Source organism: Oncorhynchus kisutch, unplaced genomic scaffold (assembly GCF_002021735.2).
Source record: "Oncorhynchus kisutch isolate 150728-3 unplaced genomic scaffold, Okis_V2 scaffold850, whole genome shotgun sequence".
Classification (NCBI taxonomy): domain Eukaryota; kingdom Metazoa; phylum Chordata; class Actinopteri; order Salmoniformes; family Salmonidae; genus Oncorhynchus; species Oncorhynchus kisutch.
Genome location: NW_022262795.1, coordinates 42336 through 60000, shown reverse-complemented (window position 1 = coordinate 60000; position 17665 = coordinate 42336). Strand labels below are relative to the sequence as shown.

The 17665-nt window shown below is 44.1% G+C and overlaps 1 protein-coding gene across 4 annotated transcripts in view; it reads left to right on the top strand.

Annotated features, from left to right (window-relative positions):
- Window positions 1-5568, top strand: part of LOC116362587 (transmembrane protein 8B-like) — a 37312-nt gene extending 31744 nt beyond the window's left edge. For 3 of the 4 annotated variants that reach the window (XM_031816667.1, XM_031816670.1, XM_031816669.1), the window contains 2 exons: window positions 426-542; window positions 3418-5568. In XM_031816667.1, the coding sequence (XP_031672527.1) occupies window positions 426-542; window positions 3418-3708 (408 nt within the window). In that variant the 3' untranslated portion in view covers window positions 3709-5568. The other variant, XM_031816668.1, reaches the window with a different exon arrangement.
- Window positions 5569-17665: the final 12097 nt, after the last annotated feature.

The following is a 17665-nucleotide window of genomic DNA, read 5'->3' as shown; positions in this document are numbered from 1 at the left end:
AACACACACACACACTCACATAACTACTACAAACACACACACACCTACTACACACACACACCCTCACAGACCTACTACAAACACACACACAGACCTACTACAAACACACACACACACACTCACAGACCTACTACAAACACACACACACACACACACACACACACACACACACACACACACACACACACACACACACACACACACACACACACACACACACAGACCTACTACAAACACACACACACACACAGACCTACTACACACACACACTGACAGACCTACTACAAACACACACACACACCTACTACACACACACACACACACACACACACTCACAGACCTACTACAAACACACACACACACACAGACCTACTACAAACACACTCAGACTTGATATGTGATGCTAACGCTTGTTGTGTGTGTAGATGTTGTTCATGCTCGGTACTCTGCTGATAGCGATGTCCATGCAGCTGGACCGGAGAGGACTGTGGAACATGCTGGGACCCATCCTCTGTGCTGTACTGGCCATGGTGACCTCCTGGGTAACTATATATCCATGTATCCATGTTGACCTCCTGGATAACTATATATCCATGTATCCATGGTGACCTCCTGGGTAACTATACATCCATGGTGACCTCCTGGGTAACTATATATCCATGTATCCATGGTGACCTCCTGGGTAACTATACATCCATGGTGACCTCCTGGGTAACTATATATCCATGTATCCATGGTGACCTCCTGGGTAACTATACATCCATGGTGACCTCCTGGGTAACTATACATCCATGTATCCATGGTGACCTCCTGGGTAACAACACATCCATGTATCCATGGTGACCTCCTGGGTAACAACACATCCATACATTCAGTAGCAGTCAACAGTTTGGACACACCTACTCATTCCAGGGTTTTTCTTTATTTGTACTATTTTCTACCATGTAGAAATATGGATTCATGGAGTAACCAAAAAAGTGTTAAACAAATTAAAATATATTTGAGATTCTTCAAAGTAGCCACCCTTTGCCTTTGACAGCTTTGCATACTCTTGGCATTCTGTCAACCAGCTTCATGAGGTAGTCACCTGGAATGCATTTCAATTAGCAGGTGTCTTGTTAGTTTGTGGAATTTCTTTCCTTAATGCGTTTCATCCAATCAGTTGTGTTGTTAGGGGTGCAGCTGGTAAAAGACCAAGTCTTTGGCTCAAACAACAACAAAGAGAAATGACATCAATACTTTAGGACATGAAGTTCAGTCAATCCGGAAAATGTCATGAACTTTGAAAGTTTCTTCAAGTTCAGTGGCCAAAACCATCAAGCACTATGATGAAACTGTCTCTCATGAGGACCGCCACAGGAAAGGAAGACCCAGAGTTACCTCTGCTGCAGAGGATAAGTTCATTAGAGTTACCAGCCTCAGAAATTGCAGCACAAATAAATGCTTCACAGAGTTCAAGTAACAGACACATCTCAACATCAACTGTTCAAATGAGACTGCGTGAATCAGGCCTCACGGTCGATTTGCTGCAAAGAAACCACTACTAAAGGACACCAATAAGAAGAAGAGACTTGCTTGGGCCAAGAAACACGAGCAATAGACATTAGACCGGTGGTAATTGACCGGTGAAAATACACAGGTGAAAAACCGTGAAGCATGGAGGAGGAGGTGTGATGGTGCTTTGCTAGTGACACTGTCAGTTATTTATTTAGAATTCAAGTCACAATTAACCAGCATGTGGCTACCACAGCATTCTGCAGCGATACGCCATCCCATCTGGTTTGAGCTTAGCGGGACCATCATTTGTTTATCAACAGGACAATGACCCAAAACACACCTCCAGGCTGTGTAATGGCTGTTTGACCAAGAAGGAGAGTGATGGAGTGCTGCATCAGATGACCTGGCTTCCACAATCACCCAACCCCAACCCAAATGAGTTGATTTGGGATGAGTTGGACCACAGAGTGAAGGAAAAGCAGCCAACAAGTGCTCAGCATATGTGGGACCTCCTTCAAGACTGTTTGAAAAGCATTCCTGAAGCTGGTTGAAAGAATGCCAAGAGTGTGCAAAGCTGTCATCAAAGCCAAGGGTGGCTACTTTGAAGAATCTCAAATATATTTTGATTTGTTTAACACTTTTCTGGTTACTACATGATTCCATATGTGTTATTTCATAGTTTTGATGTCTTCACTAAATCAAATCAAATCAAATCAAATTTATTTATATAGCCCTTCGTACATCAGCTGATATCTCAAAGTGCTGTACAGAAACCCAGCCTAAAACCCCAAACAGCAAGCAATGCAGGTGTAGAAGCACGGTGGCTAGGAAAAACTCCCTAGAAAGGCCAAGACCTAGGAAGAAACCTAGAGAGGAACCAGGCTATGTGGGGTGGCCAGTCCTCTTCTGGCTGTGCCGGGTGGAGATTATAACAGAACATGGCCAAGATGTTCAAATGTTCATAAATGACCAGCATGGTCGAATAATAATAAGGCAGAACAGTTGAAACTAGAGCAGCAGCACAGTCAGGTGGAAGTTGAAACTGGAGCAGCAGCATGGCCAGGTGGACTGGGGACAGCAAGGAGTCATCATGTCAGGTAGTCCTGGGGCATGGTCCTAGGGCTCAGGTCAGTTGAAACTGGAACAGCAGCATGGCCAGGTGGACTGGGGACAGCAAGGAGTCATCATGTCAGGTAGTCCTGGGGCATGGTCCTAGGGCTCAGGTCCTCCGAGAGAGAGAAAGAAAGAGAGAAGGAGAGAATTAGAGAACGCACACTTAGATTCACACAGGACACCGAATAGGACAGGAGAAGTACTCCAGATATAACAAACTGACCCCAGCCCCCCGACACAAACTACTGCAGCATAAATACTGGAGGCTGAGACAGGAGGGGTCAGGTGTATCGAGGGCTGAAGAGGAGACAGTGTTTTAGCCTCCTGCCAGGGTTAAGGTTGTGTGTAACTGTATAATGTGTGTGTTTCCAGGTGTATCGAGGGCTGAAGAGGAGACAGTGTTTTAGCCTCCTGCCAGGGTTAAGGTTGTGTGTAACTGTATAATGTGTGTGTTTCCAGGTGTATCGAGGGCTGAAGAGGAGACAGTGTTTTAGCCTCCTGCCAGGGTTAAGGTTGTGTGTAACTGTATAATGTGTGTGTTTCCAGGTGTATCGAGGGCTGAAGAGGAGACAGTGTTTTAGCCTCCTGCCAGGGTTAAGGTTGTGTGTAACTGTATAATGTGTGTGTTTCCAGGTGTATCGAGGGCTGAAGAGGAGACAGTGTTTTAGCCTCCTGCCAGGGTTAAGGTTGTGTGTAACTGTATAATGTGTGTGTTTCCAGGTGTATCGAGGGCTGAAGAGGAGACAGTGTTTTAGCCTCCTGCCAGGGTTAAGGTTGTGTGTAACTGTATAATGTGTGTGTTTCCAGGTGTATCGAGGGCTGAAGAGGAAACAGTGCTACCCCCCCTCTTGGCGGCGTTGGGTACTGTTTCTCCTCCCAGGCCTGGCCTCAGCGCTGGTCGGTGTGTGTGTGTACGTGTTTGCTGAGACGGAGGACAACTACCTGTACACACACTCTCTATGGCACGTCCTGGTTGCCTCTAGTGTGGTGTTCCTTCTGCCTCCCAGAGAGACAGACTCCATGAACACCTGGAGCCCTGGAGTCTGTGGTTACACACTCTGTCACAGCACCAAGGAGGAACTATACACTGTCACCTGACCTCTGACCCTGGACCTGTGGAGACCAACACTGTCACATAGGTTTAAGGCTGTGACCATACCAGTATTGACAGATTTTTTTTCCATGGAAAAATGAATATCTGAAACAGACAACTCTTTTGTCCTTTAATAACCTGCTGGATGTAAAATCTAGTATTTTATAGCCTGGAAAAACATTAATGAAAACATAATGATGTTTAATAACCTGCTGGATGTAAAATCTAGTGTTTTATAGCTTGGAAAAACATGAATGAAAACATAATGATGTTTCCAATATTAGGGCTGTTTTCCTAAAGAAGTTACATCCTCTTGGTGTTTCCTTGATACTATGAAGTAATCCTGGTGTGGTCCCAGCTCTGCTAGCTGTATGTTGGTGTGTGTGTATATAATCCTGGTGTGGTCCCAGCTCTGCTAGTTGTATGTTGGTGTGTGTGTATATAATCCTGGTGTGGTCCCAGCTCTGCTAGCTGTATGTTGGTGTGTGTGTATATAATCCTGGTGTGGTCCCAGCTCTGCTAGCTGTATGTTGGTGTGTGTGTATATAATCCTGGTGTGGTCCCAGCTCTGCTAGTTGTATGTTGGTGTGTGTGTATATAATCCTGGTGTGGTCCCAGCTCTGCTAGTTGTATGTTGGTGTGTGTGTATATAATCCTGGTGTGGTCCCAGCTCTGCTAGCTGTATGTTGGTGTGTGTGTATATAATCCTGGTGTGGTCCCAGCTCTGCTAGCTGTATGTTGGTGTGTGTGTATATAATCCTGGTGTGGTCCCAGCTCTGCTAGCTGTATGCTGGTGTGTGTGTATATAATCCTGGTGTGGTCCCAGTATGTATATATATGACATATATTTCTGGTCAAGGATATGAATGTTTTCCTAATAATATATTTATATGACATCACTGCCTGCTAATCCATCATGTCTTGCCCCTCCCTCTTCCTCCTTTCCTCCTCGTCCTCCTCTAGTTTAGATTCACTACTAGATAGAGGAAGACTGCTAGTAAAAGCAGGGGTGAGTGTAATTAACTTGCAGAAACAGAAGTGTTTCGGGCCTCCAGAACTGAACAGCCCCGAGTAAAGAATAGTGCCAGATTCTAGCAATTAAGATGTTTTTTCTCATTGATACAATTTATTTCTCTGTGTGTAGTTTGGAGGAAGTTAAAAGTCGTTTCACGAGTCAATGCTAACTAGCATTAGCAGAATGAGTGGAAGTCTACCAGCACAGCTAGCACCTGTAGACTCATGTTATCTGTCTCGATTCAAACACTATAATGGTATATTTACTCATAGGAACCCTTTCCCTTGAGCAAGGCAGTTTACCCCCAACAACAACTGCTCCCCGGGTGCCGATGTTGTGGACGTTGATTAAGGCAGCCACCCCCCCCCGCACCTCTGATTCAAATGGGTTAAATGCATTCAGCTGTACAACTGACTAGGGTTCCCTTTCCCACATCTCAATGGGCCCAGTTCCAATTCTATATCCTCCCTCCGTTCCTTACTCCCTTCCTTCTCCTTAGAGCACTTTAATGACTAAGTGTAATAATGTAATTTTAATGCCATCTAAATGTAATTTGTGTAGAGGTCTTTCTCTGAATGTGTATTTTGAAACTAATCAGATTGTGTATCCAGTGCCTCTCCACTCTCTGTGTGTTCTGCAAGACCAGTTCCACCATTCCTCTTATTCTCTGGTCATACAGCTTTCATTTCACAATGATATTAAGTTAGAATTAAGCATTTTAATGTTCTGGTGTTGGGTTAATAATAATGTTTTTATGTTCTGAAAGAGTTTTTCATGATCACATGTTATGTTAATGAGATGTTAATGTAATGTTTCTGATATGGTAAATATATGTTAATTTTCATGGGCTGCTGATGGACTTTTCCTCTGATACTTTACATGTTTTATGTGCGGCTAGACATTCTACCGTGCATCTAGACATTCTACCGTGCGGCTAGACATTCTACCGTGCATCTAGACATTCTACCGTGCGGCTAGACATTCTACCGTTCATCTAGACATTCTACCGTGCATCTAGACATTCTACCGTGCATCTAGACATTCTACCGTGCGGCTAGACATTCTACCGTGCGGCTAGACATTCTAGACATTCTAACGTTCATCTAGACATTCTACCGTTCATCTAGACATTCTACCGTTCATCTAGACATTCTACCGTTCATCTAGACATTCTACCGTCCATCTAGACATTCTAGACATTCTACCGTTCATCTAGACATTCTACCGTGCATCTAGACATTCTACCGTTCATCTAGACATTCTACCGTGCATCTAGACATTCTACCATGCATCTAGACATTCTACCGTGCATCTAGACATTCTACCGTTCATCTAGACATTCTACCGTTCATCTAGACATTCTACTGTGCATCTAGACATTCTACCGTCCATCTAGACATTCTACCGTTCATCTAGACATTCTACCGTGCATCTAGACATTCTACCGTTCATCTAGACATTCTACCGTGCAGCTAGACATTCTACCGTGCGGCTAGACATTCTACCGTTCATCTAGACATTCTACCGTGCATCTAGACATTCTACCGTGCGGCTAGACATTCTACCGTGCGGCTAGACATTCTACCATGCGGCTAGACATTCTAGACATTCTACCGTGTATCTAGACATTCTACCGTGCATCTAGACATTCTACCGTTCATCTAGACATTCTACCGTGCATCTAGACATTCTACCGTGCATCTAGACATTCTACCGTGCATCTAGACATTCTACCGTGCATCTAGACATTCTACCGTTCATCTAGACATTCTACCGTGCATCTAGACATTCTACCGTGCATCTAGACATTCTACCGTGCGGCTAGACATTCTAACGTGTGGCTAGACATTCTAGACATTATACCGTGCATCTAGACATTCTAGACATTCTACCGTGCATCTAGACATTCTACCATCCATCTAGACATTCTAACGTGCGGCTAGACATTATACCGTGCATCTAGACATTCTAGACATTCTACCGTGCATCTAGACATTCTACCGTGCATCTAGACATTCTACCGTTCATCTAGACATTCTACTGTGCATCTAGACATTCTACCGTTCATCTAGACATTCTACCGTTCATCTAGACATTCTACCGTTCATCTAGACATTCTACCGTGCATCTAGACATTCTACCGTGCATCTAGACATTCTACCGTTCATCTAGACATTCTACCGTGCAGCTAGACATTCTACCGTTCATCTAGGCTTTCTACCGTTCATCTAGACATTCTACCTTCCATCTAGACATTCTAGACATTCTACCGTGCATCTAGACATTCTACCGTGCGGCTAGACATTCTACCGTGCATCTAGACATTCTACCATGCGGCTAGACATTCTACCGTTCATCTAGACATTCTACCGTGCATCTAGACATTCTACCATCCATCTAGACATTCTACCGTGCATCTAGACATTCTACCATCCATCTAGACATTCTACCATGCATCTAGACATTCTACCGTGCATCTAGACATTCTACCGTTCATCTAGACATTCTACCGTGCATCTAGACATTCTACCGTGCATCTAGACATTCTACCGTGCATCTAGACATTCTACCGTGCGGCTAGACATTCTAACGTGCGGCTAGACATTCTAGACATTATACCGTGCATCTAGACATTCTAGACATTCTACCGTGCATCTAGACATTCTACCATCCATCTAGACATTCTAACGTGCGGCTAGACATTCTAGACATTATACCGTGCATCTAGACATTCTAGACATTCTACCGTGCATCTAGACATTCTACCGTTCATCTAGACATTCTACTGTGCATCTAGACATTCTACCGTTCATCTAGACATTCTACCGTTCATCTAGACATTCTACCGTTCATCTAGACATTCTACCGTGCATCTAGACATTCTACCGTGCATCTAGACATTCTACCGTTCATCTAGACATTCTACCGTGCAGCTAGACATTCTACCGTTCATCTAGGGATTCTACCGTTCATCTAGACATTCTACCTTCCATCTAGACATTCTACCGTGCATCTAGACATTCTACCGTGCGGCTAGACATTCTACCGTGCATCTAGACATTCTACCGTGCGGCTAGACATTCTACCGTTCATCTAGACATTCTACCGTGCATCTAGACATTCTACTGTGCATCTAGACATTCTACTGTGCATCTAGACATTCTACCGTGCGGCTAGACATTCTACCGTGCGGCTAGACATTCTACCGTGCGGCTAGACATTCTAACGTGCGGCTAGACATTCTAGACATTCTACCGTTCATCTAGACATTCTACCGTGCATCTAGACATTCTACCGTGCATCTAGACATTCTACCGTGCATCTAGACATTCTACCGTGCGGCTAGACATTCTAACGTGCGGCTAGACATTCTAGACATTATACCGTGCATCTAGACATTCTAGACATTCTACCGTGCATCTAGACATTCTACCGTTCATCTAGACATTCTACTGTGCATCTAGACATTCTACCGTTCATCTAGACATTCTACCGTTCATCTAGACATTCTACCGTTCATCTAGACATTCTACCGTGCATCTAGACATTCTACCGTGCATCTAGACATTCTACCGTTCATCTAGACATTCTACCGTGCAGCTAGACATTCTACCGTTCATCTAGGGATTCTACCGTTCATCTAGACATTCTACCTTCCATCTAGACATTCTACCGTGCATCTAGACATTCTACCGTGCGGCTAGACATTCTACCGTGCATCTAGACATTCTACCGTGCGGCTAGACATTCTACCGTTCATCTAGACATTCTACCGTGCATCTAGACATTCTACTGTGCATCTAGACATTCTACCGTGCGGCTAGACATTCTACCGTGCGGCTAGACATTCTAACGTGCGGCTAGACATTCTAGACATTCTACTGTGCATCTAGACATTCTACCGTGCATCTAGACATTCTACCGTGCATCTAGACATTCTACCGTGCATCTAGACATTCTACCGAAGCATCTAGACATTCTACCGTTCATCTAGACATTCTACCGTTCATCTAGACATTCTACCGTTCATCTAGACATTCTACTGTGCATCTAGACATTCTACCGTCCATCTAGACATTCTACCATTCATCTAGACATTCTACCGTTCATCTAGACATTCTACCGTGCAGCTAGACATTCTACCGTGCGGCTAGACATTCTACCGTTCATCTAGACATTCTACCGTGCATTTAGACATTCTACCGTGCGGCTAGACATTCTACCATGCGGCTAGACATTCTACCGTGTGGCTAGACATTCTAGACATTCTACCGTGCATCTAGACATTCTACCGTGCATCTAGACATTCTACCGTGCATCTAGACATTCTACCGTGCATCTAGACATTCTACCATGCGGCTAGACATTCTAACGTGCGGCTAGACATTCTAGACATTATACCGTGCATCTAGACATTCCAGACATTCTACCGTGCATCTAGACATTATACCATCCATCTAGACATTCTACCGTTCATCTAGACATTCTACCATCCATCTAGACATTCTACCATTCATCTAGACATTCTACTGTGCAGCTAGACATTCTACCGTTCATCTAGACATTCTACCATCCATCTAGACATTCTACCGTGCATCTAAACATTCTACCATCCATCTAGACATTCTACCATGCATCTAGACATTCTACTGTGCATCTAGACATTCTACCGTGCGGCTAGACATTCTACCGTGCGGCTAGACATTCTAACGTGCGGCTAGACATTCTACCGTTCATCTAGACATTCTACCGTGCATCTAGACATTCTACCGTCCATCTAGACATTCTACCGTTCATCTAGACATTCTACCGTTCATCTAGACATTCTACCGTGCATCTAGACATTCTACCGTGCATCTAGACATTCTACCGAAGCATCTAGACATTCTACCGTTCATCTAGACATTCTACCGTTCATCTAGACATTCTACCGTTCATCTAGACATTCTACTGTGCATCTAGACATTCTACCGTCCATCTAGACATTCTACCGTTCATCTAGACATTCTACCGTTCATCTAGACATTCTACCGTTCATCTAGACATTCTACCGTGCAGCTAGACATTCTACCGTGCGGCTAGACATTCTACCGTTCATCTAGACATTCTACCGTGCATTTAGACATTCTACCGTGCGGCTAGACATTCTACCATGCGGCTAGACATTCTACCGTGCGGCTAGACATTCTAGACATTCTACCGTGCATCTAGACATTCTACCGTGCATCTAGACATTCTACCGTTCATCTAGACATTCTACCGTGCATCTAGACATTCTGCCGTGCATCTAGACATTCTACCGTGCATCTCGACATTCTACCGTGCACATTCTAGACATTCTACCGTGCATCTAGACATTATACCATCCATCTAGACATTCTACCGTTCATCTAGACATTCTACCATCCATCTAGACATTCTACCATTCATCTAGACATTCTACTGTGCAGCTAGACATTCTACCGTTCATCTAGACATTCTACCATCCATCTAGACATTCTACCGTGCATCTAAACATTCTACCATCCATCTAGACATTCTACCATGCATCTAGACATTCTACTGTGCATCTAGACATTCTACCGTGCGGCTAGACATTCTACCGTGCATCTAGACATTCTACTGTTCATCTAGACATTCTACCGTGCATCTAGACATTCTACCGTGCATCTAGACATTCTACCGTGCATCTAGACATTCTACCGTTCATCTAGACATTCTACCGTTCATCTAGACATTCTACCGTGCATCTAGACATTCTACCGTGCATCTAGACATTCTACCGTTCATCTAGACATTCTACCGTGCAGCTAGACATTCTACCGCGCGGCTAGACATTCTACCGTTCATCTAGACATTCTACCGTGCATTTAGACATTCTACCGTGCGGCTAGACATTCTACCATGCGGCTAGACATTCTACCGTGCGGCTAGACATTCTAGACATTCTACCGTGCATCTAGACATTCTACCGTGCATCTAGACATTCTACCGTGCATCTAGACATTCTACCATGCGGCTAGACATTCTAACATGCGGCTAGACATTCTAGACATTATACCGTGCATCTAGACATTCCAGACATTCTACCGTGCATCTAGACATTCTACCATCCATCTAGACATTCTACCGTTCATCTAGACATTCTACCATCCATCTAGACATTCTACCATTCATCTAGACATTCTACTGTGCAGCTAGACATTCTACCATCCATCTAGACATTCTACCGTGCATCTAAACATTCTACCATCCATCTAGACATTCTATCATGCATTTAGACATTCTACCATCCATCTAGACATTCTACCGTGCATCTAGACATTCTACCGTGCATCTAGACATTCTACCATCCATCTAGACATTCTACCGTTCATCTAGACATTCTACCATCCATCTAGACATTCTACCGTTCATCTAGACATTCTAATGTGCATCTAGACATTCTACCGTCCATCTAGACATTCTAGGCATTCTACCGTGTATCTAGACATTCTACCGTGCGGCTAGACATTCTACCGTGCGGCTAGACATTCTACCGTGCGGCTAGACATTCTACCGTGCATCTAGACATTCTACCGTGCGGCTAGACATTCTACCGTGCGGCTAGACATTCTACCGTGCATCTAGACATTCTACCGTGCATCTAGACATTCTACCGTTCATCTATACATTCTACTGTGCATCTAGACATTCTACCAAGCATCTAGACATTCTACCGTGCATCTAGACATTCTACCGTGCGGCTAGACATTCTAACGTGCGGCTAGACATTCTAGACATTATACCGTGCATCTAGACATTCTAGACATTCTACCGTGCATCTAGACATTCTACCATCCATCTAGACATTCTACCGTTCATCTAGACATTCTACCGTTCATCTAGACATTCTACCATCCATCTAGACATTCTACCACCCATCTAGACATTCTACCATCCATCTAGACATTCTACCGTTCATCTAGACATTCTACCGTGCATCTAAACATTCTACCATCCATCTAGACATTCTACCATGCATCTAGACATTCTACCATCCATCTAGACATTCTACCGTGCATCTAGACATTCTACCATCCATCTAGACATTCTACCGTTCATTTAGACATTCTAATGTGCATCTAGACATTCTACCGTCCATCTACACATTCTAGACATTCTACCGTGCATCTAGACATTCTACCGTTCATCTAGACATTCTACTGTGCATCTAGACATTCTACCACCCATCTAGACATTATACCGTGCATCTAGACATTCTAGACATTCTACCGTGCATCTAGACATTCTACCATCCATCTAGACATTCTAACGTGCGGCTAGACATTCTAGACATTATACCGTGCATCTAGACATTCTAGACATTCTACCGTGCATCTAGACATTCTACCGTTCATCTAGACATTCTACCGTGCATCTAGACATTCTACCGTTCATCTAGACATTCTACCGTTCATCTAGACATTCTACCGTGCAGCTAGACATTCTACCGTTCATCTAGGCATTCTACCGTTCATCTAGACATTCTACCGTGCATCTAGACATTCTACCGTGCGGCTAGACATTCTACCGTTCATCTAGACATTCTACCGTGCATCTAGACATTCTACTGTGCATCTAGACATTCTACCGTGCGGCTAGACATTCTACCGTGCGGCTAGACATTCTAACGTGCGGCTAGACATTCTAGACATTCTACCGTTCATCTAGACATTCTACCGTGCATCTAGACATTCTACCGTTCATCTAGACATTCTACCGTGCATCTAGACATTCTACCGTGCATCTAGACATTCTACCGTGCATCTAGACATTCTACGTTCATCTAGACATTCTACCGTTCATCTAGACATTCTACCGTTCATCTAGACATTCTACTGTGCATCTAGACATTCTACCGTCCATCTAGACATTCTACCGTTCATCTAGACATTCTACCGTGCAGCTAGACATTCTACCGTGCGGCTAGACATTCTCCCGTTCATCTAGACATTCTACCGTGCATTTAGACATTCTACCGTGCGGCTAGACATTCTACCATGCGGCTAGACATTCTACCGTGCGGCTAGACATTCTAGACATTCTACCGTGCATCTAGACATTCTACCGTGCATCTAGACATTCTACCGTTCATCTAGACATTCTACCGTGCATCTAGACATTCTACCGTGCATCTAGACATTCTACCGTGCATCTAGACATTCTACCGTTCATCTAGACATTCTACCGTGCATCTAGACATTCTACCGAAGCATCTAGACATTCTACCGTTCATCTAGACATTCTACCGTTCATCTAGACATTCTACTGTGCATCTAGAATTCTACCGTCCATCTAGACATTCTACCGTTCATCTAGACATTCTACCGTTCATCTAGACATTCTACCGTGCAGCTAGACATTCTACCGTGCGGCTAGACATTCTACCGTTCATCTAGACATTCTACCGTGCATTTAGACATTCTACCGTGCGGCTAGACATTCTACCGTGCATCTAGACATTCTACCGTGCATCTAGACATTCTACCGTTCATCTAGACATTCTACCGTGCATCTAGACATTCTACCGTGCATCTAGACATTCTACCGTTCATCTAGACATTCTACCGTGCATCTAGACATTCTACCGTGCATCTAGACATTCTACCATGCGGCTAGACATTCTACCGTGCATCTAGACATTCTACCGTGCGGCTAGACATTCTACCGTGCGGCTAGACATTCTACCGTGCGGCTAGACATTCTACCGTGCGGCTAGACATTCTAACGTGCGGCTAGACATTCTAGACATTCTACCGTTCATCTAGACATTCTACCGTGCATCTAGACATTCTACCGTTCATCTAGACATTCTACCGTGCATCTAGACATTCTACCGTGCATCTAGACATTCTACCATGCGGCTAGACATTCTAACGTGCGGCTAGACATTCTAGACATTATACATCTATCTAGACATTCTACCGTTCATCTAGCATTCTACCATCCATCTAGACATTCTACCATTCATCTAGACATTCTACCATTCATCTAGACATTCTACCGTGCATCTAAACATTCTACCATCCATCTAGACATTCTACCATGCATCTAGACATTCTACTGTGCATCTAGACATTCTACCGTGCGGCTAGACATTCTACCGTGCGGCTAGACATTCTAACGTGCGGCTAGACATTCTAGACATTCTACCGTTCATCTAGACATTCTACCGTGCATCTAGACATTCTACCGTTCATCTAGAATTCTACCGTGCATCTAGACATTCTACCGTGCATCTAGACATTCTACTGTGCATCTAGACATTCTACCGTCCATCTAGACATTCTACCGTTCATCTAGACATTCTACCGTCCATCTAGACATTCTACCGTGCGGCTAGACATTCTACCGTTCATCTAGACATTCTACCGTGCATTTAGACATTCTACCGTGCGGCTAGACATTCTACCATGCGGCTAGACATTCTACCGTGCGGCTAGACATTCTAGACATTCTACCGTGCATCTAGACATTCTACCGTGCATCTAGACATTCTACTGTTCATCTAGACATTCTACCGTGCATCTAGACATTCTACCGTGCATCTAGACATTCTACCGTGCATCTAGAAATTCTACCGTGCATCTAGACATTCTACCGTGCATCTAGACATTCTACCGTGCATCTAGACATTCTACCATGCGGCTAGACATTCTAACGTGCGGCTAGACATTCTAGACATTCTACCGTGCATCTAGACATTCCAGACATTCTACCGTGCATCTAGACATTATACCATCCATCTAGACATTCTACTGTGCAGCTAGACATTCTACCGTTCATCTAGACATTCTACCATCCATCTAGACATTCTACCGTGCATCTAAACATTCTACCATCCATCTAGACATTCTACATGCATCTAGACATTCTACCATCCATCTAGACATTCTACCGTGCATCTAGACATTCTACCGTGCATCTAGACATTCTACCATCCATCTAGACATTCTACCGTTCATCTAGACATTCTAATGTGCATCTAGACATTCTACCGTCCATCTAGACATTCTAGGCATTCTACCGTGTATCTAGACATTCTACCGTGCGGCTAGACATTCTACCGTGCATCTAGACATTCTACCGTGCGGCTAGACATTCTACCGTGCGGCTAGACATTCTAGACATTCTACCGTTCATCTAGACATTCTACCGTGCATCTAGACATTCTACCGTTCATCTATACATTCTACCGTGCATCTAGACATTCTACCGTGCATCTAGACATTCTACCGTTCATCTAGACATTCTACCGTGCATCTAGACATTCTACCGTGCATCTAGACATTCTACCGTTCATCTAGACATTCTACCGTGCATCTAGACATTCTACCGTGCATGTAGACATTCTACCGTGCATCTAGACATTCTACCGTGCATCTAGACATTCTACCGTGCGGCTAGACATTCTACCGTGCGGCTAGACATTCTACCATGCGGCTAGACATTCTAGACATTCTACCGTTCATCTAGACATTCTAACGTGCATGTAGACATTCTACCGTTCATCTAGACATTCTACCGTGCATCTAGACATTCTACCGTGCATCTAGACATTCTACCGGCCATCTAGAAATTCTACCGTGCGGCTAGACATTCTACCGTTCATCTAGACATTCTACCGTGCATCTAGACATTCTACCGTGCGGCTAGACATTCTACCGTGTGGCTAGACATTCTAGACATTCTACCGTGCGGCTAGACATTCTAGACATTCTACCGTTCATCTAGACATTCTACCGTGCATCCAGACATTCTCCGTTCATCTAGACATTCTACCGTGCATCTAGACATTCTACCGTGCATCTAGACATTCTACCGTGCATCTAGACATTCTACCGTGCATCTAGACATTCTACCGTGCGGCTAGACATTCTACCGTGCGGCTAGACCTTCTACCATCCATCTAGACATTCTACCCGTGCATCTAGACATTCTACGGTGTGGCTAGACATTCTAGACATTCTACCATGCATCTAGACATTCTACCGTGCATCTAGACATTCTACCATGCATCTAGACATTCTACCATGCATCTAGACATTCTACCATCCCATCTAGACATTCTACCGTGCATCTAGACATTCTACCATCCATCTAGACATTCTACCATGCATCTAGACATTCTACCATCCATCTAGACATTCTACCGTGCATCTAGACATTCTACCATCCATCTAGACATTCTAACGAGCAGCTAGACAATCTACGGTGCATGTAGACCATTCTACCATCCATCTAGACATTCTACCGTGCATCTAGACATTCTACCGGTGCATCTAGACATTCTACCGTTCATCTAGACATTCTACCGTGCATCTAGACATTCTACCGTGCATCTAGACATTCTACCGTGCATCTAGACATTCTACCGTGCATCTAGACATTCTACCGTGCGGCTAGACATTCTAACGTGCGGCTAGACATTCTAGACATTATACCGTGCATCTAGACATTCTAGACATTCTACCGTTGCATCTAGACATTCTACCATCCATCTAGACATTCTACCATCCATCTAGACATTCTACCATCCATCTAGACATTCTACATCCATCTAGACATTCTACCATCCATCTAGACATTCTACCATTCATCTAGACATTCTACCGTGCATCTAGACATTCTACCGTGCATCCAGACATTCTCCGTTCATCTAGACATTCTACCGTGCGGCTAGACATTCTAACGTGCGGCTAGACATTCTAGACATTCTACCGTTAATCTAGACATTCTACCGTGCATCTAGACATTCTACCGTTCATCTAGACATTCTACCGTGCATCTAGACATTCTACCGTTCATCTAGACATTCTACCGTTCATATAGACATTCTACCGTTCATCTAGACATTCTACTGTGCATCTAGACATTCTACCGTCCATCTAGACATTCTACCGTTCATCTAGACATTCTACCGTGCAGCTAGACATTCTACCGTGCGGCTAGACATTCTACCGTTCATCTAGACATTCTACCGTGCATTTAGACATTCTACCGGTGCGGCTAGACATTCTACCATGCGGCTAGACATTCTACCGTGCGGCAGACATTCTAGACATTCTACCGTGCATCTAGACATTCTACGTGCATCTAGACATTCTACCGTTCATCTAGACATTCTACCGTGCATCTAGACATTCTACCGTGCATCTAGACTTCTACCGTGCATCTAGACATTCTACCGTTCATCTAGACATTCTACCGTGCATCTAGACATTCTACCGAAGCATCTAGACATTCTACCGTTCATCTAGACATTCTACCGTTCATCTAGACATTCTACTGTGCATCTAGACATTCTACCGTCCATCTAGACATTCTACCGTTCATCTAGACATTCTACCGTTCATCTAGACATTCTACCGTGCAGCTAGACATTCTACCGTGCGGCTAGACATTCTACCGTTCATCTAGACATTCTACCGTGCATTTAGACATTCTACCGTGCGGCTAGACATTCTACCGTGCATCTAGACATTCTACCGTGCATCTAGACATTCTACCGTTCATCTAGACATTCTACCGTGCATCTAGACATTCTACCGTGCATCTAGACATTCTACCGTTCATCTAGACATTCTACCGTGCATCTAGACATTCTACCGTGCATCTAGACATTCTACCGTGCATCTAGACATTCTACCATGCGGCTAGACATTTCTACCGTGCCATCTAGAAATTCTACGTGCGGCTAGACATTCTACCGTGCGGCTAGACATTCTACCGTGCGGCTAGACATTCTACCGTGCGGCTAGACATTCTAACGTGCGGCTAGACATTCTAGACATTCTACCGATTCATCTAGACATTCTACCGTGCATCTAGACATTCTACCGTTCATCTAGACATTCTACCGTGCATCTAGACATTCTACCGTGCATCTAGACATTCTACCATGC